This window comes from Lynx canadensis, chromosome D3 (genome assembly GCF_007474595.2).
Source record: "Lynx canadensis isolate LIC74 chromosome D3, mLynCan4.pri.v2, whole genome shotgun sequence".
Classification (NCBI taxonomy): Eukaryota; Metazoa; Chordata; class Mammalia; order Carnivora; family Felidae; genus Lynx; species Lynx canadensis.
The window spans coordinates 48,663,654-48,691,248 of record NC_044314.2 but is presented as its reverse complement, the minus strand read 5'-3'; the positions used below and the strand labels follow the sequence as shown (position 1 = coordinate 48,691,248).

Sequence of the window (27,595 nt, the reverse complement as noted above, 5' to 3'; positions counted from 1 at the left end):
ATGCTAGGCAGGTCGACAGTTTAATATCACAGTTTTAAAACAAGGGCAGAATCTCCAAACCTTGATACAGTTAGTAGTAGTCGTTTCTCTGGTTGTATCATCATGATTATTGAAGGAAAAGATTACAAAAGTCAGTAAGTTCCGTATCTGATGTTTGTTGCTATTGTGTTAAAGAACGTTCGTTTTTTTTAACATCCTCCACTTGTTTCTCATTTTTTTAATCAGCAGTTGTCTTTGGCAAAAGTTATTTTCATATGCTAGGATAAGTACTTTTTTGAGGTTTTTTTCCTAATATTTTCCTAAGTGGCCTTTGATTGCATAAGAGCATAATGCAGAACTGTTTCCAGTAGTTTCTTTATAGCAGGAATGGAAGATAAGACTGATTATGTAATTGTTCCCTTAATTTATTCTCAGAACCTAACATTCTGCCAGCACATAAAAAACCTGACGATCGTAATGGCATCTGAATGTCTCTCTTGCTCACGGTTTCTGGCACTAGTGCTCTTGCATTGTTCACTGCAGAGTAGACAAGGGTGGTTTAAAAAAATTATTTTTTTTTTCAACGTTTATTTATTTTTGGGAGAGAGAGAGAGAGACAGAGCATGAACGGGGGAGGGGCAGAGAGAGAGGGAGACACAGAATCGGAAACAGGCTCCAGGCTCTGAGCCATCAGCCCAGAGCCTGACGCGGGGCTCGAACTCCCGAACCGCGAGATCGTGACCTGGCTGAAGTCGGACGCTTAACCGACTGCGCCACCCAGGCGCCCCTAGACAAGGGTGGTTTAAATGCGGCATGACTGTTGGCAACACTGGGCCCCCAGACTCGTGGCTCTGTCTGCTCTGTCTTGCCGTGCAGCCCCCAGCCAGGAGCTCTCAGCAGAGAAATGATGCGTGTGTGCGCCTTAGAGACTCTCGCCCGTGTCACACGCGCTAACCGTCGGATGAGGAGAAAGCCATGTACTTGTGCTGTGCTGAGGTTGCATTTTGCAAGGAGCACAGACCACCATCTGCCAGAGGAGGCGGCAGGAGTGTGCAAATATTGCTGTGAATTCCATGAATGCTTAATTGCTATGGTTTTGTTTTTTTTTTTAATTTAAGAGTGTTTGCATTTAGTTTGTTTGTTTGTTGTTTGTTCTTTTTATTTTTATTTTTTAGAATAGTCCTTATCAGTGGCAGAAGATCCTTCTGTAGTATATTTTCAGTGCTGCCCTATCGTGACAGTGCCCAAGCAGGGTATGTATATGCATGCTTGCTTTATAGTTCTCTGGGTGAAAAGTTGTGACACCTTGTGCATAATGTGGCTACCCTTCCCATTCAAAGAACATGCCTTGCCTTTGACACTGCAAATTCAGGATTTGTAAACTTGAAAGAAAAAAAGCTCCACTTTCTTTTCAGCCAGAAAGCTTCCTTGTTATTTGTGCGCACGCGTGTGTGTATGTGTGTGTGTGTGTGTGTGTGTGTGCGCGCGCGCGCCCGTGCCAGTCCTCTCCATATTGCCTGCTATTTCTAAATGTGCATTTTGTCACCTCTTCCAATACTGTAAAACGAGCAACATGGGGACCCACCCCATTCCTCAGGGCCATGTCAACTTTCGGAGAAAGGTAGGTGAGGTAAGGAATCATACAAACCATGTGGACATCCTGCCTCTTTGCATTTTGGGCTTGGGGCTGGGAACTGACCAGGAAGCCGGAGTAAATACCAAAGCAAAATGGTACCAGGAACAGCCCTATGCGATTCACCACAGGCCAAAGGAACGCTTACTTCTCTAGATCAACCAGCTCCTCCTTTCGCTCTGAAGAAAAGTAGGTAAGTGAGGCTTTGTCCTTGCAGAGCCTCTCCTCCTCATTCCCCATGCCGAACTCTGTGCTCATTTCCTCTGAGTCTTGACTGCTTTGTCCCTCACCTGTCACTGCATATTGTGTTTGAGGTCAGGGAGATGCTGATATGTAGGGTAGAACAGTTTACTGCATGGGATGCGGGAGCCTTGTGGGATGTTGGCCTCTATAAACTAAATGCTGGAAGTGCCCTCTAGACACTGTGACAACCACACCCTACCTGCTCATGACCACCACCCTGTGGGAGGGCAGTGTGGCCTTGGGGCAGATTCACCATAGTCTGTCTTCCATGAGCTCTGCTCGTTGCTCCTGCTCATCATGGCTTTCCCTTTCCTACATAGACTTGTCAGACTTCTATCCGTTCAGTTCACTTCTATCCGTACTCTACACCATAAGCTTCGTGGGACAGAAAGTGGCACATTTTGTTCGTGGAATTGTGACTCAGTCATTTATTAGATGTGTCTGAAAGAGCAATGGTAATCTTACTATTGATTGAGGACCTTATGCCAGTCCTTTTCACTCCCTGCATCCTTACAACAACCTTGCAAAAGTAGGTGTTCATGGAAAAGTAACAGCAAATCCTTCGGCTCAGAGGTTCAGGGGCCACCTGGGTGTGGCCATCAGGGCTGCCCACAGGAGACCTTGTGAGGAGGCCTGCTTTACCTTACCAACCTACTGTGGTCCCAGGTTCGGCTGCACCTGAGAGCAGGCTTATTCCTCATGGAGACTAGATTGTACCAGCTCACGGACCTATGTGTGACCCAGAAGGCAAGTTTGTTAAACTTCTTATACAAGTAATGGCCCCAGGGCTCGGATTGTTGCAGTGTGACCAGCTTATGAGCACATTTCCAGGGAGATCTGAATCAGTAGTGGAAGGCTGTCTAAATATTTCCCCTCACCGCGAGCTTAGATGGTCACTGTGGAGTTAGCCTTATTTCTCTGGGCTGCCCTTGCTAGCCTTTCTGATTGATGTATTCTTCCCTCAGCTATGTTGCATTCGTTCATTTATTGAGTGCTTACTATGTGACTAGGTACTGGGATAAACGTAGCGAAACTTGTGCCTGGTTCCTGCCCCCTGGAACTTAAACCAAGGCACGTTGAAATTTCACACATAATTACTACTTCTAATTAAGGCTAAAGATACTCAGTCAGATGATTGCCAAGTCTTCCTGGTTGAGAACTCATTCAGTGTCTTTAACATAATCTGGCTTCTCTGTGCTTTCATCTTGGAACTGTTTGTGCCTGTTTTCATTCTGGAATGGTGATCTTATTTCCAAATTCTGGGGCCCCCTCACTAGGGTACCGAAGTACTTACCCTGTTTTATAGATAGGACCACTGATCTTTAAGAGTTACAGTCTCAAACATCGACTTTGGGCCAGAATGGGAATTTGAACCCAACTCTGACCAGCTCTAGGACTTTCCCTGACTCACTCTGGCCAATGGGCAAAACAGGCTTCATAATCACAGAAACCCATCTCTGAAATGGAGCTTTTACGGTAACTGCCTCGCAGGGGTTAACTGAGGCTCCTGGGGCAACTGAGTACACAAGGTCCAGCACAGCACCTCACACAAAGAGGTAGGTGGGGCCCACTTGTCAGGGTCTCCAAATTCTTAAACAGAATGTGGGAGGTCAGCATGGAGAACTTGGGAGACTTATAGTTTTTTGCTTGGGCAAATTACTTGTCTCTGAGCCTCTGCTTGTTCTTCTGTAGAATGGGGATATCAAGTTACTACCTGTGTCATTACTTTGAAGATCATTGCATTTTATGCAGAACTCGTGGGAACACATTTAAATTTAAATTACCCAGGAAGAGATCACCCAAACTGTTTGACGTCCTTGTTGGAAATATGTGCCCCCCCCCCATTTTAACACCTGGAGGAAATCCCAGCTAGTGTGCTGGGAAACACACTAGGTGTCTGTCAGTGCCGCAGTCTCCTTGGCTGCTGCTGACAAGGCCCTGGATGTTTCAGGAAGATCTGTCATAGGGTTACTGGCAGATTCAGCTGTTCTGCCGGTTGGCCCAGATTAAGAAGCAGAGTGAGTTTGTGGGGTCACAGGACATAACCTTTTACATTTTAGATATGAATAAACTCTTTCAAACTTTATAGATGAGGAAACCAAAGTGCAGTAAGGTTAATTTTCTATAACAAAACACATAATCAGATCAATTGCAATACCTAACAGAAAAGAGCATGCCTGTTTCTTTCTGCAGCACATTCTACTTAAAAACTCACATGAGAAACTCTGCACACCATTCAAAATACTGTCATTTAGTGGTAAGGTGAAGAAGCGATTCTGCTTTTTAAATTTTTCGATGAGCAGACATCTTATTAGTGAATGCCACTTAAACTTAGGATTATTTTTCACTAATTATTGGGAAACCACTGTGCTCAAATAATAAAAGTATTTATGCTAGTAAATTATATGCATATATATTTTTACAGTGCTTTAGTTCATGCCTGTAGTAACTAATACCTTTCTGCTGTGGAAAATTCCTTTTATGCTAAGAGTTAACTCTGTGTGACTGGGACACAAATCATAGAATTTCAGGGCTGGAAAGGACTTCAGAGATGACCTGGCCTGGCCTCGCTGCTTCAGAGCTGGGACCCCTCGGGCATGGAGGTGGATGCCCAGCAGCACCAGCAGCACCAGAACCCTGTACCCCAGCCATCTTAACCTGCTGACCTTGTGGTTTCCAGCCGCCACATTTCTTTTGTGCTTCTGCACGTGGACTGAGCCACAGGCGCATGATTATGCCAGACACGCGTAAACCCCCACTGCTAAAAGGGATGATGTTCAGCTCCAACTTCATCACAAGGAAGTTTTAAAAACAGGAAACTCAGAAGTTCATCCAGTGTGTACTTGAACCTCTTTTACAAGGAAAGCATCTATCAGGATGGCCTTACCTCTTTCTGGTTTTGCTTTCTGGCTTCTCATGCTGCACTGGAGCTTCCCAAGTCTGACTCTCATATCTTGGCTCGCCCTGCCTCCCACCCTGACCCCAAAGCTTTGTTCTTGGTTTTCAGCTGAACTGAGCACTTAACTTTGGGTCTTGACATCAGTTGATCAAAGCAGACAGGCCAGTCTTAGGAGAGGTTTTACCATTTATTCATTTACTTATTTGTTCACTCATGCATTTTTTCTACCCCTTGCGGGTGCAAGGCCTTGATCGAGGCTGGGAGGGTGTAGGATGAGGAAGACCCACTCTCTAGGAGCTTATTATTGAGCCAGGAAGCCAGACATGTAAACAACCAATCCAGGACAGCTGGGGAGCCACAAAGAGGTGCTACAGAGTGCTTTAACTTCCCCCAAATCTTTATCAAGATCCACATTTACATTGAGTCTACTATCAACAGTAAAAAGCCAAGAGTTTGTTATGTGAGTTTCCTTCCCCTTCCCAATACATTGCCATCCCTGCCTGCCTCCTGGGTAGAGATTCAGGCAATCCTGCTGCATAGCAGAATTCACTCCTTCACAGAACATGCTGTTTGCCAGGCACACTGTTCTAAGCAGTAGGGATACAGTGGTGCACAGGAAAATGTGTCTTTCCTCGTTACCCTCTAACGGTAGGAGACACAAGGTAGTAAAGACACTGACCATCAGACACAAGAGCAAACAACGAAATGAGTCCTAAGCAGTGTGCAGCTGGAGCATAGAGGAGGGAGTTCAGTGAATTCAGACGGAGGGATCACGGAATGCTCCCCAGAGTTGGCAGCTCTTCATCAAGACATAGAAACGTGAGGTCTTAGAGAAGTGGGGAAGGACATTCCAGCCTCACCATTGACTTCCGAGGATGTTAGAAGATGGTCTGGCCCCTTAGGAACTTTGGGGGATGTGGTGGGGAGTCTCTGTGATGCTTGGCTTGTTGAAAGAATTTGGTAAAGCCCCAACCAAGTGGGAATCCTGTTGCTGACCAACAGCTAAGTGGTTAGACCTAGGTAGTAAGGGGAAGGGGGTAGGGACAGAAGTGAGCTGTCCTGGGATGTCACTGCCACAGGCCCATCACTCAGCCGCTCCAGGTCTCAGTACAACACGGACGTTTGACCAGACTTTCCAAGGTCCTGCACACGTTGTCATCCTTGTCGATTTTGCTAATGTGGAAGCTGGAAGTCTGGTTGAACGAGGAGTTTATGAATGAGGTGTGCCATTCACACTTCCCATCCACTAGTGATCAGGTGCTTCTGGAGTTCCCCTCTGAATAATTCTCCATTCAATTTTTTTTTAATTTGAGATTTTTTTAAAAAGTGCAGGTCTGGTGACTTTGCGGTTTTATTTGGTACATAGTTTCCTGGTGTAGGCTACAAGGACAGGGGCTTAATCAGCCCAGGGTTGAGAACGGTGTGAAATGTTTAGGATCACTTTGCGTGCCACCAGGTTTATACTTCCAAGCTGACAATAGGACCACTCACTGTGATTTTTAGAGCTTCTGCTTAACGCGGACTGCCCTGGTTATTTAGCAGCTGCCGTACTCTTCAAGCTGTTTTCCCTGCTTTGATGTATAGCTAAAGGTATTTGAGAAAAGAGCCTATTTTCTTAGGAAGAGCTGATAAGGTCAAGCATTTGTGTGAACAAGATGGAGAAAGTAATGTGAGCTGAAGCAGAAGTCATGCTTCCAGTATCCCAGGCACTGTGCTGAGTGCCATCACACATCTGCTCATTGAATCTTTGCGACAGCCTTGTCAGGTGGGTTCTGGGGTTATCAGTTTGCAGTTACAAGGTTGGGGAAGAGATTGGCCTAGTAGCAGTGCCAAGAGGTAAGAGGGAGGGCAGACAGGCTGCAGGCTCCGTGAGGTGCTGTGTTCTCTGCTTTGGGGCAGACAGACCCCATAGGTGCAGGTCCCAAAGCACTGACACACAGCTGAGAGCCAAGTGTGTTTTTCTTCACCGTTGTGGCTTGGGGCCGCACTTGCTGGCCCGGAACTAGTGACAAGTGGGCGACACTGGCTGTCTAGTGTGTATCTGGGTGATGGTGGAGGTCTGTGTATGTGCCACAGGAGAGCCACCTCCTGGGGACGCAGTGGTCTTTGTGCTGGTGGGTGGTGACCTTCCGAAGGCTTTAGAGGTTGCCAGTTTACGCCGCAGCCTGGCTCCTCCAAGGCCAAGCCCCCAGCATCTTTGGGTGGAGCCTTGGGTGAAAATAATCTGTATAATTCCCCTCATCTGAGTGTTCGTCCACTGTAGAGTAGGAATGCCCGTGGAGAGTGGGGGGGGGGGGCGTCATGTAATGCAGGTGTTGACATGGTGCGGACACCCTGGCTGTCTGTGGGCATCACTAGGTCATGACCCTGAGTGCTACTTGCTTACATCTCCCCAGTAGCTACCCAGCCACGGCCAGGTCACCCCACAAACACCACCACCGAAGCAATTTAGGGGCTGGTGAGGGTCTTCCTCCTGTCTATATCCTGTGTGGAAATGCCTCTCTTTGAGAAAGTATGCTAAGTAGTTACAGTCGAGGACTGTATCACAGCACCAAACACGTCCTTGCAAAAGGGTTGGTGACGAGGCTTTTTAAAAATGAAAAGCTTGTTTGCTTTCTTAATAATAAGCTCTTTTATTGCTTAAAATACCATTTGATTTACAGAGTTTGTTCACATACAACACTTGAGGAAATCCTCTGTTAGATAAACAAAGCGCTCCTAATAACTGTCCTTTGTTCCTGCTCTTCTAGTTTAAGAATTCAGAGTCTTGCCTGTCTCATCAACTCACAGTGGCTCTGATGGGCACGGAGGGGTGGAGTGCAGGGTGGGGTACACTCTGACAACAGGATCCTCACTGACTGTTGTGGGAAGGCCGTGGATTGGGGGTAGGGGGCATTCAGAGAATGTTCCGGAAAGACAGAGAAACCAGTAACAACACCCAAGAGCAGCCCAGTAGGAGGCAGTGCGGCTGGGACAGACATGCAGCCACACTCTGGGCTTCTTTCTGTAAAAACCCTGCTGTTTATGCCTCCACCTACACTTGCCAAAAGTTCTGATCCCCACCCCCACTCAAAGTTATTTCCGCCTCCAGCCTCCACATGAGGGCTTCTGCCCGTAGAGCCTCTGCTGCCTGCGAGAGTCTGGGAAATGGAGTGTTTGGCCTTCCTGGGTACTGCGGGCCAGTCGGTGATCTCTGCCGTAGTGGCTTACTGAAGAACCACCTGTGGCCAAACTGAACCTGTGGAGGCCACCAAAGGACTCCAGCCCTAACCTGGTCTTAGCCCCAGGAGGGAACCCTCAGGGAAGTAAGGGGTCCCTCCCCCTCACCCAAACATGCTTCACTGAAAGAAGACGTTCTCAGTGTTTTCAAACAGGCATGTAATTTGTAAAGAGATAGAGGAAAATGGCAAAAGGACCAAAAAGACTTTGCATTTACCCAGATACTTAACCCATTCCAGCGTTCCTTCTTTCCCAAAGTTCTAAACTTTCCATTGGATATCTTTTCATTTCATCTTGAAGAAATTGCTCTTCCTGTACTATTTCTTGTAGTACAGATCCATTGCTTCCAGTTTTCTTTTATCTGAAGATGTCTGTTTCACCTTCATTTTGTTTTTTGGTTTTTTTTTTCCAATTTAATGAGAAGACCATGTCTAATCAGACTCCATACATGTCCACCCCGCAGGTAGAAGCAGCCTCCCAGCCCTGGGCCCCAGCCTCCCATTCCCTTCCCCACCCCTTCAGTTCTCGCTATCACCGCTGCTGGCTCCTGACCCCAGCCTTCATCTGTGATTATCATTCAGCTGAGAAAAACCCAACCATAGTCAGATATGTGGGAGCCCTTGCACCCTGGACGGTTCTACTCTTGTCTACTTGTCATTTTTCTGACTCAAAGCTTATCACCCCTGCTTAAAAGCCTCTCAGGATTTTATAGACTAGTTGGCAGATAGAGGGCGTTGGACTGGCCTCAGTTCTCCTGTCTAACCCTTCTTCCCATGGCCTCTCTTGGCCGTAGCGAGATGCCTGGCTGCGTGTCAGGTTCTTCTTGCTTTTGGGGCTTTTATATATTTGGTGCAAAGTTTGAAAGACTTCCTGCCCCTCACCCCATTTAAGCTTCTTACTGAGATGGAACTCAGATCTCCCCTCCGGGCAGCTTTCTCAGGCCACCCTCACGGTCTTCCTAATGCCCCATCTCAAAGCCCTGCTGAGAGCCCACTTGTGTTCCATGGTACCTATAGGCCTGTCATAGCACTTAACAAATATATTTTAACTCCTTTGTAATTTGTCCTCATCCTGCTTGAAGGTGTGGGTTGTGTCTTAGTTCTCAAGGCCTCTCTAGCACTTCAGTGTGCATAGTAGACACTCTGTAATTGTTGAATGAATAAGTAAAAACAGTATGTCTGAGGACTGTGTCTCTGGGCTTTTGAGAGTGGCTAATTTTATGAATGTATCGTTGTGCCAAAAAACGATGGCCAGATTGGCTGCTTCAACAGGAGCAAGTACTCCCTGGAGTCCTCACCCTGGCACCCCATCCCTGTTGGCAACTTGATAGAAATGGTGGTGCTGGATGGGCAAGGAGAAGGAGGGGCCTGGAAGGTGCCAACAAGGATGATCTGTCATGGACCTCTGGGCCCTGCTTTTCTGCAGGTGATGATCACATCCACAATGAAAGTTGCTAAGCCTACAGTGACAAAAGTAGGTGTCAGGATACAGGTGCTAAGCCCCAACTAGGTTCCCTTACCTGACCTACCCGGCCAGGTGACTGCTCCACATGGTAGCCTCGCAGTTTGGGCAGTTCTTATTGGCTTCACCAACACCATGGATCACTCCTGCTGTGCTGCTTGAGTTGCTCACAAATACTCAACACTCTGAATATTAAACCCAAGAATGCCAAGGGCCTTTTGCTGATGTCCCACCTGGTCTGCCCAAGCCCCGTCAGAGTTCCCTGGCTTTTAGCTGGCTTGCTTATCTAGCCCGTGATCAACATGTGATTTTCCTTTTGTGTTTACTGCTCTTGCTTAAAGCTTAAACCAAGGACATCTTTGGTTTGACTTTTGCATAGAGTTAGAAGGAGGTGGTTTTCCCTGGCCCAGTACTCCCAGGCAGTGGGGAGCTTCCTCTTGTCTCTGGAGCCCCTTTCCATGTCAGGTAAAGTGAAGCTCTTGCCTTGGTCCTTCTCCCCACCACCCACCCACACTTTCGCACGTGCGCGCACACACACACACACACACACACACACACACACTGGTCCTCACTGTCCGGCCTTTTCTGGGGACCAGCATGGCCATGTCTAATCAAGTGCATGCGTTAGGAAGATGTCAGGATTTGTTGGCATGCTTAGATTGAAGACTGGTTACAGGCTGCACTAACTCCTTTCAGGTAAACTGCATTTGAGTTCCATTAATCATGAATAGGGGTGGATTTTTACTCATAACAGCAGGCCTACAGGCTGAGTTTGGTGAGCAAAAACCACTTGTAAGGGTGTAGAAGCCCTTTCTGGTCATAAGGGCGTTGCCTCTTCTCTGGGTGTCCCCAGGCTAACTCACCAAAGGATACCTGACACCAGGTAATGCCTTTTCTCAGAATTCAATGGCAAGGAGCACCCTTAAACTCCAAAGATGTACCTTCAGAGCTAGAAGGAACTTGGAGACTGTTCAGTCCTGTGGTTTTCAGACATTTTGCTGAAGAAACCGCTCCTCCAATACAAGTTTACACAAAATGCCAATAAATAGCTAACCACAGAGTTACTCCAGAAGAGTGGGTGAGAATGAGAATCCCACTCACTTTTACTCTGTGCTTCAAGGTCCCATTAGGAAAACCACAGTCCTTATCTAACATCCCTGCCTTTGGTGCCGGTGGCTCTCTGAAGCCAGGGAGCATAGGTTGTGTTTGATGGAGATGCAGTCAGGCAGAATCCTCGGTCCCTGCAAATTAACTTGCTTTGCTGATCCCAGGCTTTCTCATCTGTAAAAGTGGCTATGATGTCAGCTTTAGAGTTTTGAGAGTATTAAATGAAATATTACATATGAAAGCTCTGAGCACCTTGCCAGGCTGTAGTAGATACTCATTAAATGTTCACTTTGGTTCTGTTCTGTCCAGTCACAGAGCTATTTCATTGTTCTTCCTAAATCTGCCCCAACACAGCAAATCTCAGTCCGATTCGTGATGAGTTCATCAGCGCTTTGTTTCTACGAACATAAGGGATTCATCTTCAGATCTGCTTTCATTTGGTCTTTAAATTGCTTTCCTTGGTGGTTAACTGCTTATTTTTTAAAAATCTAGAATGTATGTAAAAATAAAAGGAAGGTAAAAATTATTGAGCCTTAGCTCCTAAACAAAACCTTCATTAACATTTTGGTTTATTTCCTTCCAGTCTTTTTTTTTCTTTCTTTCTTATCCCCTAGTGCATGTGCTTGTATGGAATATGAAGAGCTGATTGTTTTGTTCTGATCTTCCGGTGGGAAGAAGCTTTGCCACATCCCACCTTTCAGAACAAGCTATCAGAAGCTGGTCACTGAGAAGAGGAACAGATGTTGCGCGTCTTTTTCACTATAACTGTAACATCAAACCTTCCCATAGCTGTAAACACCCTTCTCAGATTAAGCTTGTAAATTATACTATTTTCTGGGAAGAGTCCCAGCCCTAAACCAGCTCTTCTTCTTTCAATCAACAGTTTGCCAAGGCCCGACTGAGTCTTTTTGCCTTTTATCCACATGAGTCACTGCCTTCTCTTTTCGTGTGGATCTGTGGTTTGGCTTGGCAACCTTTTGCTTACAAAATGAATTGCAAGCAAGTTTCCCGACTCTCAAGCAGGCAGACCCCACTTGATAAGCCACTCGTCCATATCTCTACCTAAGACCACTGCCCCTCCATTTGTGCCACCAGCCCTGTCCCCTGGACTGCTTTGCCATCACCATGGGGCCAGGAGCTGCAAAGGAATTTATGGGTTCAGAAGTAGAAAGCAGGAGGGGTGCCTGGGCGGCTCAGTAGGTTAAGCTTCCAACTTCGGCTCAGGTCATGATCTTGCGGTTGGTGAGTTCGAGCCCCGCATCGGGCTCTGTGCTGACAGCTCAGAGCTTGGAGCCTGCTTTGGATTCTGTGTTTCTCTCTCTCTCTCTCTCTCTCTGCCCCTGCTCTCACACAAAATAAACATTAAAAAAAAATTTTTTTTTAAATGAAGTAGAAAGCGGGAGAGACTGTGAAAGACTGGAACAGCTTAGGAGTAAGGATCCTGGGGTCCTGAGAAGGAAAAGGAGGTTCACAGAGAGAGGTAGAAAGAATGCAAACTTGACCCCCTTTACAATGTCACTGAAGGTTAGTCCCAAATGAGGAAACCAAGAGGGAGACAGCTTTTTCCTATTTCTTCACCCTCTTTCACCCTCTGACCTGTTGCTCCTACAACCAGAGTTCTTGCTCTTACTATGGGGCTAGTTTGGTGACATTAGAGGCTAAAAGAGCATTGTGTGGGCAATCTCCATTTGTAACATCATGTCCGTGGGAAAATACATTCCAAGTTCCAGACGGCCAACTCAAAGGCTTTGGAACACAATCCATTGGTGAGTGAGAGACTACAGGCATTGTATTGGGGGCCAGTGCCAGGACTATCTCTGTATATGGGGACTGACACAAATGCCCAGATGCACTTTATTTCCTGAAACATACAGACATCATTAGGTATTTCTGTATGTACAGATCTGATCAGGAGGTAGCAGTGAATCCAGTTAACTTGTGACTCAGGGTTATGTAAAATAATCAAAATAGATGATTCCAGCTTGATGATGATGTGTGTAGGAACGGACCCATTCATATAACCAGACCTGATTGAATGATAATCTCTGGATTCTCCTACAGATGTATCTGAGACCATGTGATAAAGCAAATGGCTTCCCAGTGGAGCACAAGGTATCTCTGGGAGCATGTTTTAAAATAGCAGTGCCCACGTGATATTTGCTTATGTCCTTAGCTTTTGTCGTGGGGACATTTCAGATGAGGTCATCTTCTTGGGTCTGTTTCCTGAGCGTTGATTGTTTTGTGACATACAAAACCACTTCTTCTGAGAGAGGGCCTCCAAGCCTAAAAGCCTCCTCCCTGGCTCTGGCCTATCCCCGTCCTTCCTCCCTACCCAGTTTCCCCCAGAACATCTCTTTTCATTGTGGAAAATTACACACTCACAAATTGTGTTTCTTTGCTCACACCAACCATATTCCCACACAGAGACATATTCTGGAATGAGCTCATGGATGAATCATGCCGTTATCCGGCTGTTTATAGGAGCTGCCATTAGACAAAGATTTTGGTGTAAGCTACATTAAGGCCCCTTCATTGTCTGCCAGTTACCCTTGGGGGATGGCTTATCGGTGAAGTGCTGAGTGTGAGGGGCAGGACTTGTAGACTAAAAGCTGCTTTGATTTCACTTTTTCCTGTCAGCCCTGGGCTTTGTTCCATTGACTCTAAACTATGGTGGTGTAACGTTCAGCTCTGCTACAAGTAAGCAGACTCAATCCAAAATGGCAGCTGTATTTTATCTGAAGAGGTGAGAAATAGGATTTCTTAAAAGATGATAAATGTTTTTATATCACAGGGTTCCAGCGGATGCATAATCTCTTAATTAAAATTAGCTCACAAGTGGTATTTCTTAATCCAGCTTTCAAGCTTTACTCTCTGCAGCAAATCTCTCTCTTTTTTAAAAGGATCTGGAAATCCTATTAATATTTAATTGGTTTTTAAATTATTTGTGCATCAAAGTGTTCAACCTGTTGTTGTTCCTTAAAGAGCAAGTGCCCAGTGGTGCTTCTGTCTGGCATTACAAGGTCTCGAGTTTAGAGCGCCATTAGAGAAACGATCACAAGTGGAGGTTGGGCCATCTTGGAAGCTGGAAGCCCTGGAAGCTAGTTAATTGGATTATGCACACATTTCCACTTCCCAGGTGTTAAGTATTTAAATCATATCTTTTTTTATTAGGAGTAATATTGGTTTGCTAATCACATGCTCCTTTAGGAAAGGGCCTTAACCTTGAACTTCTTGTTACCTAACAAGGAATCTCGTTTGATCAGTTGCGTGCATTACTGCTTCGTGAGCATCGGTAATGGGAGATCATTTTACCTGTTACACGGGATGAAATCAGGACTTGGAACATTGTGAGGTTAATAACAACCTAGGTAATCCCCTTTGGGCACCAGGATATCTAGATTGGCCATCTGCTCTGACCAGATGATTCCACAACTGCAAAATCACACTCATCCACTCTTTGCTGTGGGAGCCAAAACAGAGACAGGTCCAGGGGGTTTCCAACCACGAAGTCATAGACTTTCGAGGAGAGCTACATTAAAAGAATTATGGGGCCATCCTGTGAAGAATAGGGCTCCACTCCACAAAGAACCAACCTATATTTCTGCCCCTTGCTGAAGGGTAGAACTGTTGCCTGGCTGTCTCCCCAAATGCATTTTCATCTTCTGTTTTCATCCCCTCCCCCATCTTCTGTGAGCCCCTGCCCTGTCCCCCCTTAAACCACCTCCCATCCACCCCCAGTGGCCAGACTTTGTAAGAAAACCTTTGTGCTGGGTTTTCAAAGTGTTGTCTGTTGCCTACAGCCTCTGCAAAAGAAACTTGAATGGATGAGAAATGAGCTCTTACAGCTAAGTAGGTCTGAGCTGTAGCGTCACCCAGGCCTGTGGAAGAGAAGAAAACAGACCCTTGCATTGTCCTTGGTTCCTCACCGCTGGCTCTGTTAGTGCGTCTGTCCAAATGAGATCCTTTCCTATGACCTAACTAACCATATTCATCTCTGAATGCAAGCTACAGCATTTAAACCTTAATGCACACAATTTTGGATAGTATCCATATAGGGTATTTGAACTTGTCTCTATTCCATTTTTAGAAGGAGGTGGAACATAAGTAAATTAATATTTGGACTCTGGATGTATCTGGGAAAAATAATCTTCTAGGCTTTTCAAAGAAACTGGAAAGTCCAACTTCAGTTTGCTTTTAATTACTTACAGCTGCAGCTCCGTGTTAATTCAGTTCTGTCTCCTGGTACTGGAGGGTTCATGCTGGCTTTTGAGCCAGACTGTTTTCATACACCATTTTAATGAGAATTTAGAACAATGATCTTAGAAAACATCAAGATTTTATCACTACTCCCCTAGGACTTTTGCCTAATTCTTTTTCACTGGAGTTTTTTACAGATTCTTTTTGGATGAACCAACAACACTGTTCAGAGTTCCTTTTACAGAAAGGCAACTCTTCCTGGCTCCCCAAACAGTGGGGCTTCCTGGGTCATAGGTCTCTCATTTGCTTCACACTCACATGTGAGTCCTGAGCAGTTACTTTGTCTGTAAATTAGGTGGCACGATGTGAAATCGCTATGTATGTAGGTCAAAACGGGCAAGCAACAGCATTTTTGTATGGCTCATGTTAATGCAAGATTTCAGCAACTCTTACGAGAGCACTTAGCTAAGGAACCTAGAGAAGTTTGTCAGCCTCTTTGTGAAAGCCGTCTTTTGTCAGTTGCCACGAGTCTTACTATATAGAAATTCAAAAGCCAGTAAAAGAAACCAACATATTGAAATCGCTTACACGAGATGTGGATGTCATGTTCCATGGACATGCCACTATGCAAGCAGATGTGTGCACGAGTGTGCTTCTAATTCAGTTCCACCAAAGTGGCAGTCCTGAAGTTAGCGACAACCTCATCTTGAACCTGAGCCAGAAAAAATGGGAAAGCATGCCCTCAACCGCTGCCGTGAAGCTATCAATTTTCTGGAGCGGTTGTGATATTTATTACCATGTGGGTGAAGTTTTGAAGTTCAAATGGAGCAGATAGGAGTGTACCAGATGTGGTGTGCAGGAAATGCCTCATTTCTTCTTTAAAAAAAAAAAAAAAATCTTAATATGAACAATTAGCCCATCCCCCACACCCCAAGGCTGAAAGGAAATTAAAACATAATTATCACTGGGCATCCTCCTTTCTCCCCACCAGGATGTGCAAAGGACCTAGAGTCTTTTGTAATGCCTCGGATTTGGGGAGCACCGCTGCTCATTGTTTGCAAATGTGCTTGGTGTTGCTGAAACCCTTATCACCCCGTCCCCGTGGCCTTCGAGGCAAAAGGATGTGCTGCTGTGTGCCCCACATATAATGTGCATCTGATCACAGCCAGGAGCCCAGTTCCCAAGGTGCTGGAGTGCAGGGTGTGGGTCCCCTTTGAACTTGAGTCCCATAATCCTTTCCCTCCCCACTGAGGGTAATCCTGTGCTGGCTCCCATCTGCAGGGTCCCACCTCTTTCCCACCCCTTCTGGGACACCTGACACCATCTCTCCTCAGTGAGCTGGGGCCTGGGAAGTAAACATCCTGAGGCAGTGGCCAGGCCACTTGTGGGAAGGCTTACTTGGTCCAGTACTGGAGCTGCTAGCCATGTTCCCTTGCTAGCTATTTGAATTTAAATTAACTAAAATAAACAGTTCAGTTCCTCAGTCAACTCATCACACTTCAAGCACCCAGTTGCCACAGAGAGCTAGTGGCTACCGCATCAGACCACGCAGACAGGATGTTTCCCTCACTGTAGGAAGTGCTATTGGGCAGAGCTGGTCTACAGTGAGTAATGTGTGTTTTTTCTAGGAACAGTTGAGGTTGGATCTACTACTCTCCTGACTTGTTTTCCGACTCTGCTTGGCTTTGGTTATTGACAAAGGAGAATGGTAACAAGCGAAGGGTGATGGGCAGGGATGGCTATGGTGAGCAGACTCACACACTCTCTAGAGATGGGTTCCTGTGGCTAGGTGTGGTGGGGCTTTGCCTGTTGCCCTCTCTCTCCCATGTTGTCCAGAGTGTCCTGAGGTATTGGAATAATCACCGGGTCTAAGAACCCCTGTTTAAATCTTTAAATGGGTTTTGGGATTTATCTCCTAAGAGGAATCTTGGATTTTATGTGAGCACATAAAATGTAATGTGTGTTATAGCTCCATTTCCCTTGGGGGTGGCATCAGCAAGGGGAGTGTGGTTTGAGCGTGGCTGGTTTGATTCTGTGAACTGGGATGTGTACGTACAGCAAGGAGGGGGGGGGGCCCGCTGGCAAAGGCAAGGCTGTCCAGGGAATCAGGAGCCTGTGAGCAAATTGAGACTGATGTTAAGGGACATGATAGACACCCATGTCCCATGCCATCTGTATAAATGAGCACTGGTAAGACAGCAAAGAGCCAGACTGCCTGGCTTCTTAAGTCAATACTACACATCAGACATGGTGTAGACAGGATACAATCATGGAATGAGCCTCTGTCCCTGCCTGCAGCCAGAGCACTCTTAAAATGGGCATGTTTTGTCATCCTCATTTCTTTCTGTTTTCTCACCCCATAAAGATAGGCCCTGCTTTTAAATTAGTTTCAGCCCTAAATAACATTCTCTGTCTGGCAAAATAGAAACAAGGAAACAGTTGTTTGGGAGTTGGGAATTTGAGGCACGTGCTTGCTGGGTTGTGCTTTGGGCAAGAAGGAAGTCCCGGAAGCGAGCTGTAGGTCCTTTAATAAGACACAAGGCGCTGCTGTCTTTGTACCCACTTGCCTCCTGGGCTGCCGCAGCCATCCCTTCTCCTTGCCCACCATGGCTACTTTTGCCTTGTTGCCTGGTTCAGGTTCTTGCTCTGTAGGCGTTTCCTTTTGTTAGTGCAGGCATCATCTCTGTCCATCGCTTCAGGAAGCCTGAGAGACAGCCTGGATGGCTCACGTAGGAGGCAGGGCGGAAGGGCAGGTGGTCTCTGGCGTGTGCCATCCCAAGGTCCTGGTGGCCTCGCTGAGCCCCACTCTGCTTCCACCTGCTTGCTTGGTCCTTCCAGCTGCTGATTTGAGGTCAGAGACTAGAATGCAGGTCACTGTTCGCTCGGCATGTTTATAAAGTGATGTGACTTAAATCATCCTGGACGCCTTGGCCCTCAGTGAGCATGTTCCCCCCCGCAGAGAAGGTGCCCCTGGGAAAAGGTAGGCACATCCCGAAAGGACTCCCATTGCTCAGAATATTTTTGGAGCTCAGGACGGGATGATGACAAAGTGTTTACAGTTCTGTATGTTAATGTCCTAATTCTGCACCATCCCTAAGGGGTGAGTTTGAGGTCTGAAATTACCCGAAGTGATTTACAGTCAAATCTGGTTAGTAGGGTATGAGGGTGGGAGGGGGCATTCTGATTCAAGCAACAGTGTTCAGAGCAAAAATATATATAAGTATAAAGCTTGAAGATTGGGAAGGTTGGTTATTTGCCTTTTTTTTTTTTTTTTTGTAAGACTTTATCAATTTCCAAAGGGGCTCCAGAGAGTTTTGAACATGGCAATACCATGGCATCCCAAGGAGAGTACGTTTTATTCCTATATATATATATATATATATATATATATATATATAAATTTTTCCCCCAATGTTTATTTTTGTAAGAGAGAGAGAGAGACAGAACACGAGCAGGGGAGGGTCAGAGAGAATCCAAAGCAGGCTCCAGGCTCTGAGCTGTCAGCACAGAGACCGATGTGGGGCTCAAATGCACGAACCGTGAGATCATGACCTGAGCCAAAGTCAGACACCCAACTGACTGAACCACCCAGGTACCCTGCAATATTTAAAAAATGCAATATTTGATGCAAATTTGGGCTCTTTCTTTTACAGCTGTTAATCACGCTTTCATTATAAGGTAGGGTTTTAGAGCTAGTGATTGCTCAGCTAAATCAGAAAATGCCTGTTTTCCTTCACAGAAGGGGATGTCTCTTGTCTCTCTTCCCCTCACTCACCCGGCTCCCTCTCTTTTTCTTTGATTTCTTGATCTTTGGCCTGGAGAGTCTTGCCTTTAACATTTTTCTCTTGCTTAGTTTGTGGAAGACAGCCCCTGAATATGGTGCTTCTCTCCAGGCCACACAGCAAGAACACTAACAGCCTGAGGTGGCTGTGTATAACAAGCACCATAGACACAGAAACTGGAAGTCCTTCCCAAATGTGGCTGTGTTTTAGAATCCCGTGGGAAGTGTTTAAAACTGATACCCAGGTTGCACCCCATTCCAACTGAAACAGAATGTCTGTGGACGGGAGCCAGGCAGTGGTAGTTGGTCAGAGAACTCCAGGTGATTCTAATCTACAGCCAAGTCTGAGGACTACTGTAAGGAGGGGGACTGACCTTGACAATGTGAGCAGTTAACGCCTGAGCATAACCACAGCCAGCTTGTCTCGCATCTTTTAGGCAATGTGATGTACTGGAAACAACATTGGATGCAAAACCAGTCTCTACAACATACTATCTTGTGTCTTGGCAAGCTACTTAACCTACTGTGGGCTTCGTCTTTCTCATCTATAAAATAAGATCGTAACAATACCTTATAATATCATTTTAAAGAATGAAAGATGGTGTGTGGAAGTCTTGGTAAATTGTGAAGTGCTGTATAAATGCTTGTTGTTAATACTGGAGATTATTCTTTTACAGAAAAATACTCACTTCCTAGGTCCCTTGGTGAGATAGCTAGGGTGACTATGGTGGCATTAATTCCTTCATTAATGCAGTAATAATGAGAACTGTTTAGACACGAATTTATTAACTCCCATCTAAAAAAGGGGGTGGCAAGGAGAGGAGGTCTCCCCCAGCTTTAAAATGAATCCAGCAGTGGGAGCCCAAGAGAACCATTGTCCCACCATACCCAGAGATTGCTGTCTAGCTTCCGGTAAGATGACTCTCAGCAAAGGGGCCTTGTGCAGCAGAGAGGGACATCAGTGGTCCATCAGCTTCTGAAACTGACTTTCATCTTCAGGCTTTCTGTTTGATTGGATTTCATTTATGTCAAAGTGGATGAACCAAGGTAGAACTGTCCTCAGTATTGCTAATGGGCCTCAGAGGCAGGACAAAGGGACATGCTGTTGGCCAGGGACTGCTTGGTCATTTTTGTCAGTGTGACTGTGGTGTCGTGTATAGTAAACATCATCATGGCTCTTTTGGGTACACACCAAAGCATTTTTTCTTGGGCTTGTCCTCCCCAGGGATTTGAAGTTGGATGGAGGGAAACAGTCAACAGGTGCCGTGAGCTTGAAAGAGATCATTGGCCTTGAAGGCGTGGAGCTGGGAGCTGATGGGAAGGTAAGGCTTTCTGGCTTCCACCCAGCAGGTTTGTGCCGACACCCCCAGGGTTGGGAAGCAGAGGCAGCGTGACAGACCGGGACCCTTGCTCGTGGTGGAGGAGCCGAGTCTGGGGCCCCTTCCTGGTGGGTGATGCCAGCCCATCCCTGTTCCCCTAGCGTGCATGTGGAACCCTGCCTCCCCCCACCCCCGAGCCAGTGATGAAATAGCACATGTATTTCTCCTCCAGCACAGTTTATGATGGAATCCATGATACTGACCACTGTCTCAGACAAGCACACCTGTGCCTCTTCTGGAATGGAGTGACGGGTGGTTTGAACATGCATTAACTGATGCTGTCAGCCAGCAGCATTCTTGCTACTAGAAAGTTTGCGGGGGGGGGTGGGGGGGGTGGGGGGGGGGGGAGAGGGCTTCCTGTGGTCCTGAGAAGCTGAGTCTGTCAACCATAGTGAGCACCTAGCAGGAAGGCTGTCGCATTCCTCCCTGTCCACGACCCAGTGAGTGAGCTGCTGGGTGGAAGCCTGAGGAGTGAAGGTTGAAAGATGAAGTTGACCTTTTGGTGCTCGATCCAGGTGGTCTTTGTAAGCGCTTCAAAAGCCTGTTTGTGGAGACAGTGCAAGTATTTGGGGAAGCTATCTCAGGGTACCTGAAGCTGCTGGGGCAGCACATGACCTCCCACAGCCCCTCTCCCGGAACAACTGGTCCCCACTGTGCCCAGACGGCATCAGCCCCGAACCACAAGTAGGCGTGCATGAGGTGCACTTTTCCAAGCAAGTGAAACAAAAAAACACTTGTTCCATCTCCATTCCTGAAGTTTGAGTGCTCACCTGGGAATGAGAGAGATGAGCTAGAAACAAGCATCAGAGATCGCATCTGCCAAAAAAACATGCAGGAGGCCACAGCCCTTTTATCAGAGACTCTTGGAGCCTGACGTGTTTTGGAATTCCGTACTTGGTGGGTCATTAAAACTCGTGTGCTGTTCAGAAAAAAACAGCCATGTGTGGTATGTGCCTCCTGTATTACACAACATCCCAACAGCTTCTGGGATGGTTACCAAACACTAATATTTCTGTTATAGGACATGAGCATTCACCCAAAGTACAATAAATTTAAACTTTTACCTAGCCTTAAGTCAGTTGAGTTTAGGTTTTGGCACCAATAAATGCCAAAAACAGATTTCAGGTCTCCTTGGGCAGAGCTAAGAATATGGATGTGAACTTGGTGTGATAACTTAGCTTGGTCAGGATGCAAACCTAACATTGTCTGGGAATAATCCATTTTGTCCATTTTTATCTTCACCTTTTAGACTGTTTCTTACACCCAGTTTCTGTTACCCACAAATGCCTTCGGAGCCCGGAGAAATACCATAGACTCCACCTCCTCCTTCTCCCAGTTCCGTAACCTGAGCCACCGCAGCCTCTCCATAGGACGCGCAAGCAGCACCCAGGGGAGCCTCGACACAGGTAACCTTGGGCCGGGCTGGCCCCGGGCAGCGCGTGGTGGAAGGTGCCTCGGTGCGCAGTGTGCGTGGGTCTCTCTGTGTGCAGACTGGAGGAAGCATGCCTCTGGAGCGTGAGCTCATCCCACGGGTGACATGACTTTTGGGCAAGCCCGATTTTAGGCCATGCGTGTGGCCATGGAGCCAGGCCATAGGGGGACCCCACCATTGAGATATTTCAGCCACTGACTCTCAAGCTCCCACAAGGAGAAATGCCATATGCTGTATCGTGCAGATATGGCTGGACCCACCCCGCTCCCTTCAGCCTCTCTCTACCACTCAGAGATAATCTACCAACTTATCTCAACCTGGTTCTTGCCTATATTTTCACAGTGTTCAGATTTGGCTTTTTCAATTAATGGGCCAGAAACACAGGATCAGGTGTGAGAACTTTATGAGTCTCGTGGTGGGTGAACTAACGTGGCCTGTGAAGGAAGGCTTGCTTGCTTCCAGCTTGGCCTCCACACCTCCGTAAGAAGTGAACAAGGGAGAAAACTGTATGAAGCAGTATTATTTCCACTCTTGGAGAAACTCCAGGTGAGCCAGAAGTTCCTCAGGCCTGCCCAGGTGCTGAGCTTGGCCATACTGTCCTGGTGTATCCACCGACTCTGGCCACGTACAGCTGTTTGCACTGGCGCCTGCTCTTGTCTGTGTTTGTACAGACATGGTGGCCTGCCTGGAGGCGCTCACACCACAAATGTGCTGCTCACATGGCACCACTGGAGTTACCAATTTGATCTGCAGGTTTAGCAAATGCATTTTTTTAGTGCCACATTTTGTGATCTCATTGTTTGCTGTATCTTTCACGCCCATTGAGGTTTTGTGCTCTCCCAGGTCAGGGAGATTCATACATAATTTTCTAAGGTGGAAAACCTGTCACAATGGAATGTTAAGTATTTGGTGAACCCTTTTGCAGGGGATACAGCTCATTGGCATGCAGAGACGTCTCCTGCGGGTCAGAGTGTGCGATGTGACTCTGGGCTAAATGGCCGGAGGCCAGCCTTGCATCGGTGTAACTTTGTACTGGGCGTTTGCACTCCCCCTGTACCCCACCTCTGCTTCTGAGAGTCTGGGGCCCCTATTGATCATTTTGTGTGTGATCCTTAGGTAGTGACCTGGGAGACTTCACGGACTATGACCCAAATCTCCTGGATGACCCCCAGTGGCCTTGTGGCAAGCACAAGCGAGTTCTGATCTTTCCTTCATACATGGTGAGTAGCGGGGGAGAAACAGTCCGTTTTGCTCACCCCCTCTGCCTCTGAAGAGTAGCTTGGAGGTGGTATTCTCACCCTAACAGATGGCTGCTCTCTGGGGTAGGGGGGCTTGTTCAAACGCCGGTTGGCCAGGGAAGCTTCTTGAGGTCTCCCCTCAAGCAGTGTGAGCTGCTTACGGAAGGACCAGCACGGGCTGGTCACCTGGCCTGTGTACACCACTTTGGCCCCCAGCTCGGTGCTGGGGACCTCACCTCTGAGGGGACACAACTGAGCTTATACATTCGTAGGCCCCGCTAGGGGAGGACCGGGCCCATCAAGCTCAGCTTTGTCTGGAGATCGATGGTGACTGGAGGTCTCCATGTGCGCTCCGAGCAAACGTTTGGCACTGGGCTCCCGATGACAGAATTATCTCCTGGGAGAGTGAAGGTAGGACGATGTGGGCGTTAAATGCAAAATCTTCCCCTGCCATTTTTACTTCATGGGCTCTTCCTGTTTTTCCCTTTGTGTAATTTCGGTTTCTGCTTTTGGCTGACCACCATTTCCCACCACTTGGGCTGCCGTTTCTCCAGACACCAATGGGGCCTGATGGGGTCGTGTGTCCTTTCTTGGGGCGGACTTGCCCCAGCTCAGCGGCCGGCAGATCCTGGGCAGCTGTGGGAGGAGGAGAGAGCTGAGCTTGTGGGAAACCTGCCACGCCAGGCCTGCCACACACATTGGGTGGGAGAGCACTGACCTGGAATGCCCCTGCTGCCTCCCTGATGGGCCCAGATGGGGCGGGCACAGTTCACAACACCCGGCTCTGGTTCCCTTGTTCCTCCACCACCCTTGTCGCTCTCCACGGCCTTAACTTTGGGAGGGAGCAGAGGGTCCTTCTTCTGTTTTGGGCTCATGTGTCTGTAAAAGCAAGGGCCAGGAGCCCATTTACTGAACGAGCCCCTGCACACGCGCTCTGAGCTGAGAGTTCTCAGCAGTGGCATTCCACGCTCCAGCCTCTCCTTCTCCCCTGAACATTTGGCAAGTGGCTGACATCAGAGGAACAGCAGGCAGAACTCGGGACCTTGCCGGTGGCTTTCCAGCATATATCCTATTCTAATACGCTGTGCTGAGTCTGAATGAATTACCAGAGGTACTTAGTTTAAAATTGCCCGTTTCTGGGGCGCCTGGGTGGCGCAGTCGGTTAAGCGTCCGACTTCAGCCAGGTCACGATCTCGCGGTCCGTGAGTTCGAGCCCCGCGTCGGGCTCTGGGCTGATGGCTCAGAGCCTGGAGCCTGTTTCCGATTCTGTGTCTCCCTCTCTCTCTGCCCCTCCCCTGTTCATGCTCTGTCTCTCTCTGTCCCAAAAATAAATAAACGTTGAAAAATTAAAAAAAAAAAAAATTGCCCGTTTCTTACTCTCCCATCCTCTTCCCCCACCTCCTAAACACAGAAAGCAAGACCAGAGCCATGTGTAATTTTTATTCCACTCTATGACCTGTTAAGATTATATACTACTTGGGGCACCTGGATGTTCAGTTGGTTGAGCATCTGACTCTTGATTTCGGCTCAGATCACGATCTCACGGTTCATGGGATAGAGCCCCATGTTGGCTCTGTGCTTAGAGCGCAGAGCCTCCTTGGGATTCTCTCTTCTCTATTTCTACTCCTCCCCCATGCTCACACTCTTTCTTTCTAAAAATAAACTTAAAAAAAAAAAAAAGATGATTTACTTCTTTCACAAAGCCAGAGTTTATTCATGTAAGCTAGCCCACAAGTGTGTAATAAATTATCAGAATCATCGCCCTAATGTTAAGGAGGGAGCAACTGAAACGTCATGGCTTGTGTAAGACTAAGATTCTTTATGTTCACTGCTTTTTATTCACTAAGTGACGGGGCTGGAAACTGTGGTTCGGGGAGTTTGAGTGAGGCTGTCATAGTTGCCAGACAGGAAGTGGGGGCCGAGGCTAGAACTCCTGGCTTGGTCCTCTTCTCACTTGGCCCGTGACCCCCATGTCCCTCAGCAGTCAGTGGCAGAACTGCTGACCTTGGGGTAGGGCATGAAAATAGTTCTTTGGGCCAACAGGTTACCAGATTTCTAGGTAACCAAGAGAATAAGAGGGGGGCACTATTTTTGATTGACCTTGGGGTTTAGTAGGAAGCTCTTCTCTAGATCATGTTCTGTCTGGTGATAACATTGACCTTTCCTTCTACAGGCCTGGTGTCAGGCTGGTACTACATCTTCTTTTCTTTAAATGATTTCACTGTGAGCTTTAAGGTTCTGGGCCACAGTCTACATTTGCGTGCCTGTGCACACAGATGATTTTTCGTCCTTGGACGGTGTGCCAGATGATTCGCCAAGTCAGCATATACGTCCTATCCTCCTTGTTTTATGTTCCCAACTGGCTCATTTTTCATTTCACCACGTTGAATCTACAGCCTGTGCTTCCTGTAACAGTACACGTTTTAGAGAACGAAATTGCTTGTGAGCCGCATTTCCTAGTCAGCTCCATAAGATGTACGTCTCCTACTCTGGCCACAGATATTGGTACTTTGATAAAATGTGGGGCATTTGCTTTCCAGCATAGTCCTCTATCACTGATGTGCATGTCATGTGTTACAAAGAGCCTCAGACTGGCTCCCAGGAAACTTCCTGTTTAGAAGCAGGCATGGAATAGAGCTGTTTCACATGCAGCGAACTTGCACGAGTAAGTGCGAGCGTTTTGTTTTTGATTCGTGTTGGTTTGCTTGAACTCATAGGATTTGTCCATTCAGCCAATACTGACTGAGGCCCTACTATGTGTCAGGCCAGGTGCTCCCTTACATAGTGTTTTCGTCAACCTTCTAGTGGGTGGGGAAGTCAGACAGTGAACAAGTAGACAAGTCACTGCAGTCAGGAGGAGGGTGAAGAAAAGTGGTTAGGAGATGATGGGGGCAGGGTTGGGGGGTGGAGGTTGGAGGCCAGCCTGCAGGAGGGCTCCCCTGAGGACATAGCATTGAAGGGGAGTGTGAGGGGTAAGAAGGAGCAGCCTTGCCAGGCCTTGGTGGGAGGGGCCTATGCACAAGACTGTCATGTAGAAGGGGTGGAAGAGAGCGAGTGTATAAAATCAAGATTTTTAACAGTAAAAGTCACTGTCCTTCCCTCTACGCACATGCACATACATGTATACTCCCACACACGCACAGGTGGAGAAGGCAGGCCCATAGAATGATGATCCTGACAGACGTTCCATACCTACTCGACCCCGGGCACAGGGAACTGTGCTTGTAATAGGCTCTGGCTACCAGGGTAGACAGAGGTATAGGGTTACTTGACCCAGGCTGTTGAAAACCTTCATTGAGGGTCTGAGGCACATCTTGGCCTGTAGGTGGGTGTGAGGCCCTCTGTGTAGAGAAACCCAGCCTTGGAGCTTTCCTCTTGGGATGTGAACCCTCATCATTGGCAGGGCACCCCCGGTGGGTGGACGTCAGACCTGTACAAAGTCTGTGCACCCCGGCTCCTCTCTCCCCTCTCTGGGGCTTCCTGTAGTGGCCTTTGCTGGAAGATGCCCATCTCCCTTAATACTCCCAAGGCCTGTGGGGTCCTGCTGCCTATGCTTATCTCCCTGAGGTCCCCAGGGCAGCTCAGGTGAGGCCAGCCCAGCAGAGGCCTCAGGAGAGCCAGGGACTGTTGTCCAGTGTTTTGGAGTGTTCTGTTTCTGTGGAAATTCAGGGTCTGAGATGTTCGTGTGGCCTCTGCAGAATCAGGCAGCCTTGAAAGTGATGAGCTAAACCTTTCACCCCATCACATCCAGTGGCAGCCATTAACTTTTTTTCTCTTTTCATATGGAGGTGTAATTTACAGGTGATCAAATGTACACATTTTAAATGTACAGTTCCATGATTTTTGTAACCTCTACTTTAATGGAGATAGAACATTTCTTTCCCCTTAGTTCCCTCCTGTCCATCCTGTTCTCCCTCCCACCTGTTCCTGGCAAGGCAGCTGCTTTTTTTTTTTTTTTTTTTTAACGTTTATTTACTTTTGAGAGACACAGAGAGGCAGAGCATGAGCAGAGGAGGGGGGAGAGAGAGAGAGAGAGATACAGAAACCAAAGCAGGCTCTAGGCTCTGAGCTGTTGGTTAGCACAGAGCCTGACACAGGGCTCAAACAAACTGCGAGACCATGACCTGAGCTGAAGTCGGAAGCTCAACCAACTGAGCCACCCAAGTGTCCCTAGGCAACTGCTCTTTTGACTTCTGTCACCATAAACTAGTTTGCCTACTCTGGCACTTTAAATAAGTGGAATCATATACTATGTGCTTTTTTTTTTTTTGGCCCATCTTCTTTCATACGATTTAATAGGTGAGATTCACTCATGTTGCAGGTGTCAGTAGTTTGTTTTTTTTTAATTGCTGAGTAGGATTCTATTGTATGGGTATACCATAGTTTCCAGTTTGGAGGCACTATGAATATTGCAGCTATGAGCATTCTTCTACAGGTCTTTGGTGGACATATATTTTCATTTCTCTTGGACAGATAAATACCTAAGAGTAGGCTTTCTGAGTCATTATGTAGGTGATGTTAGCGAGCCGGGATGTAGTTGGACATATATTTTCATTCCTGTGTGTTCTAAGTGTGATATGAAAAGGCCGCTTGTGTTGCCACAGTTGGGACATGTCTTAAAGTGGAAGCGTTCCAGAGGCAAACAATTCCCTGAGGCCTAGAAAGAAGCCTGTTACATATAAAGTTTAAGTGGCACCTCTTTAAAACTGGCCTCACACATAGACTTAGGTTGGTTTTTAACCTTGATGTACGCAAGTCACTTCCACTATTAGCCAGCGTGAAAGGGCAAAGGGAAAATTTTGAAGTAAAGAAAAAAAGATTCCTGGGGCAGGTCTGGAAACCAAGTCTCAGCTACAAGTAGGGCCTGTGGTTTTGGCCCTAAAGTTTCTAGACGGTGACCACAGAATAGGAAAGTATGTTGAGCCTCCTGGCTGCATGTGGGTTCTCACAGGGCCTTAGCTTAATGATGGTGTTTCTCAGTGTGGTGAGGGCAGCCGTGAGGCCTCGAGTCAGAAGCGGGGGCTTCC

The 27,595-nt window shown here is 47.2% G+C and overlaps 1 protein-coding gene across 1 annotated transcript in view; it reads left to right on the top strand.

Moving 5' to 3' along the window:
* CABLES1 (Cdk5 and Abl enzyme substrate 1) overlaps positions 1-27,595 on the top strand; it is a 113,777-nt gene that overhangs the window by 70,720 nt on the left and 15,462 nt on the right. Inside the window, exons 4-7 of the mRNA XM_030336768.1 lie at positions 1,155-1,232; positions 19,745-19,841; positions 21,148-21,304; positions 22,447-22,550. Of these exons, the coding sequence (XP_030192628.1) occupies positions 1,155-1,232; positions 19,745-19,841; positions 21,148-21,304; positions 22,447-22,550 (436 nt within the window). The remainder of the gene's footprint in view (positions 1-1,154; positions 1,233-19,744; positions 19,842-21,147; positions 21,305-22,446; positions 22,551-27,595) is intronic.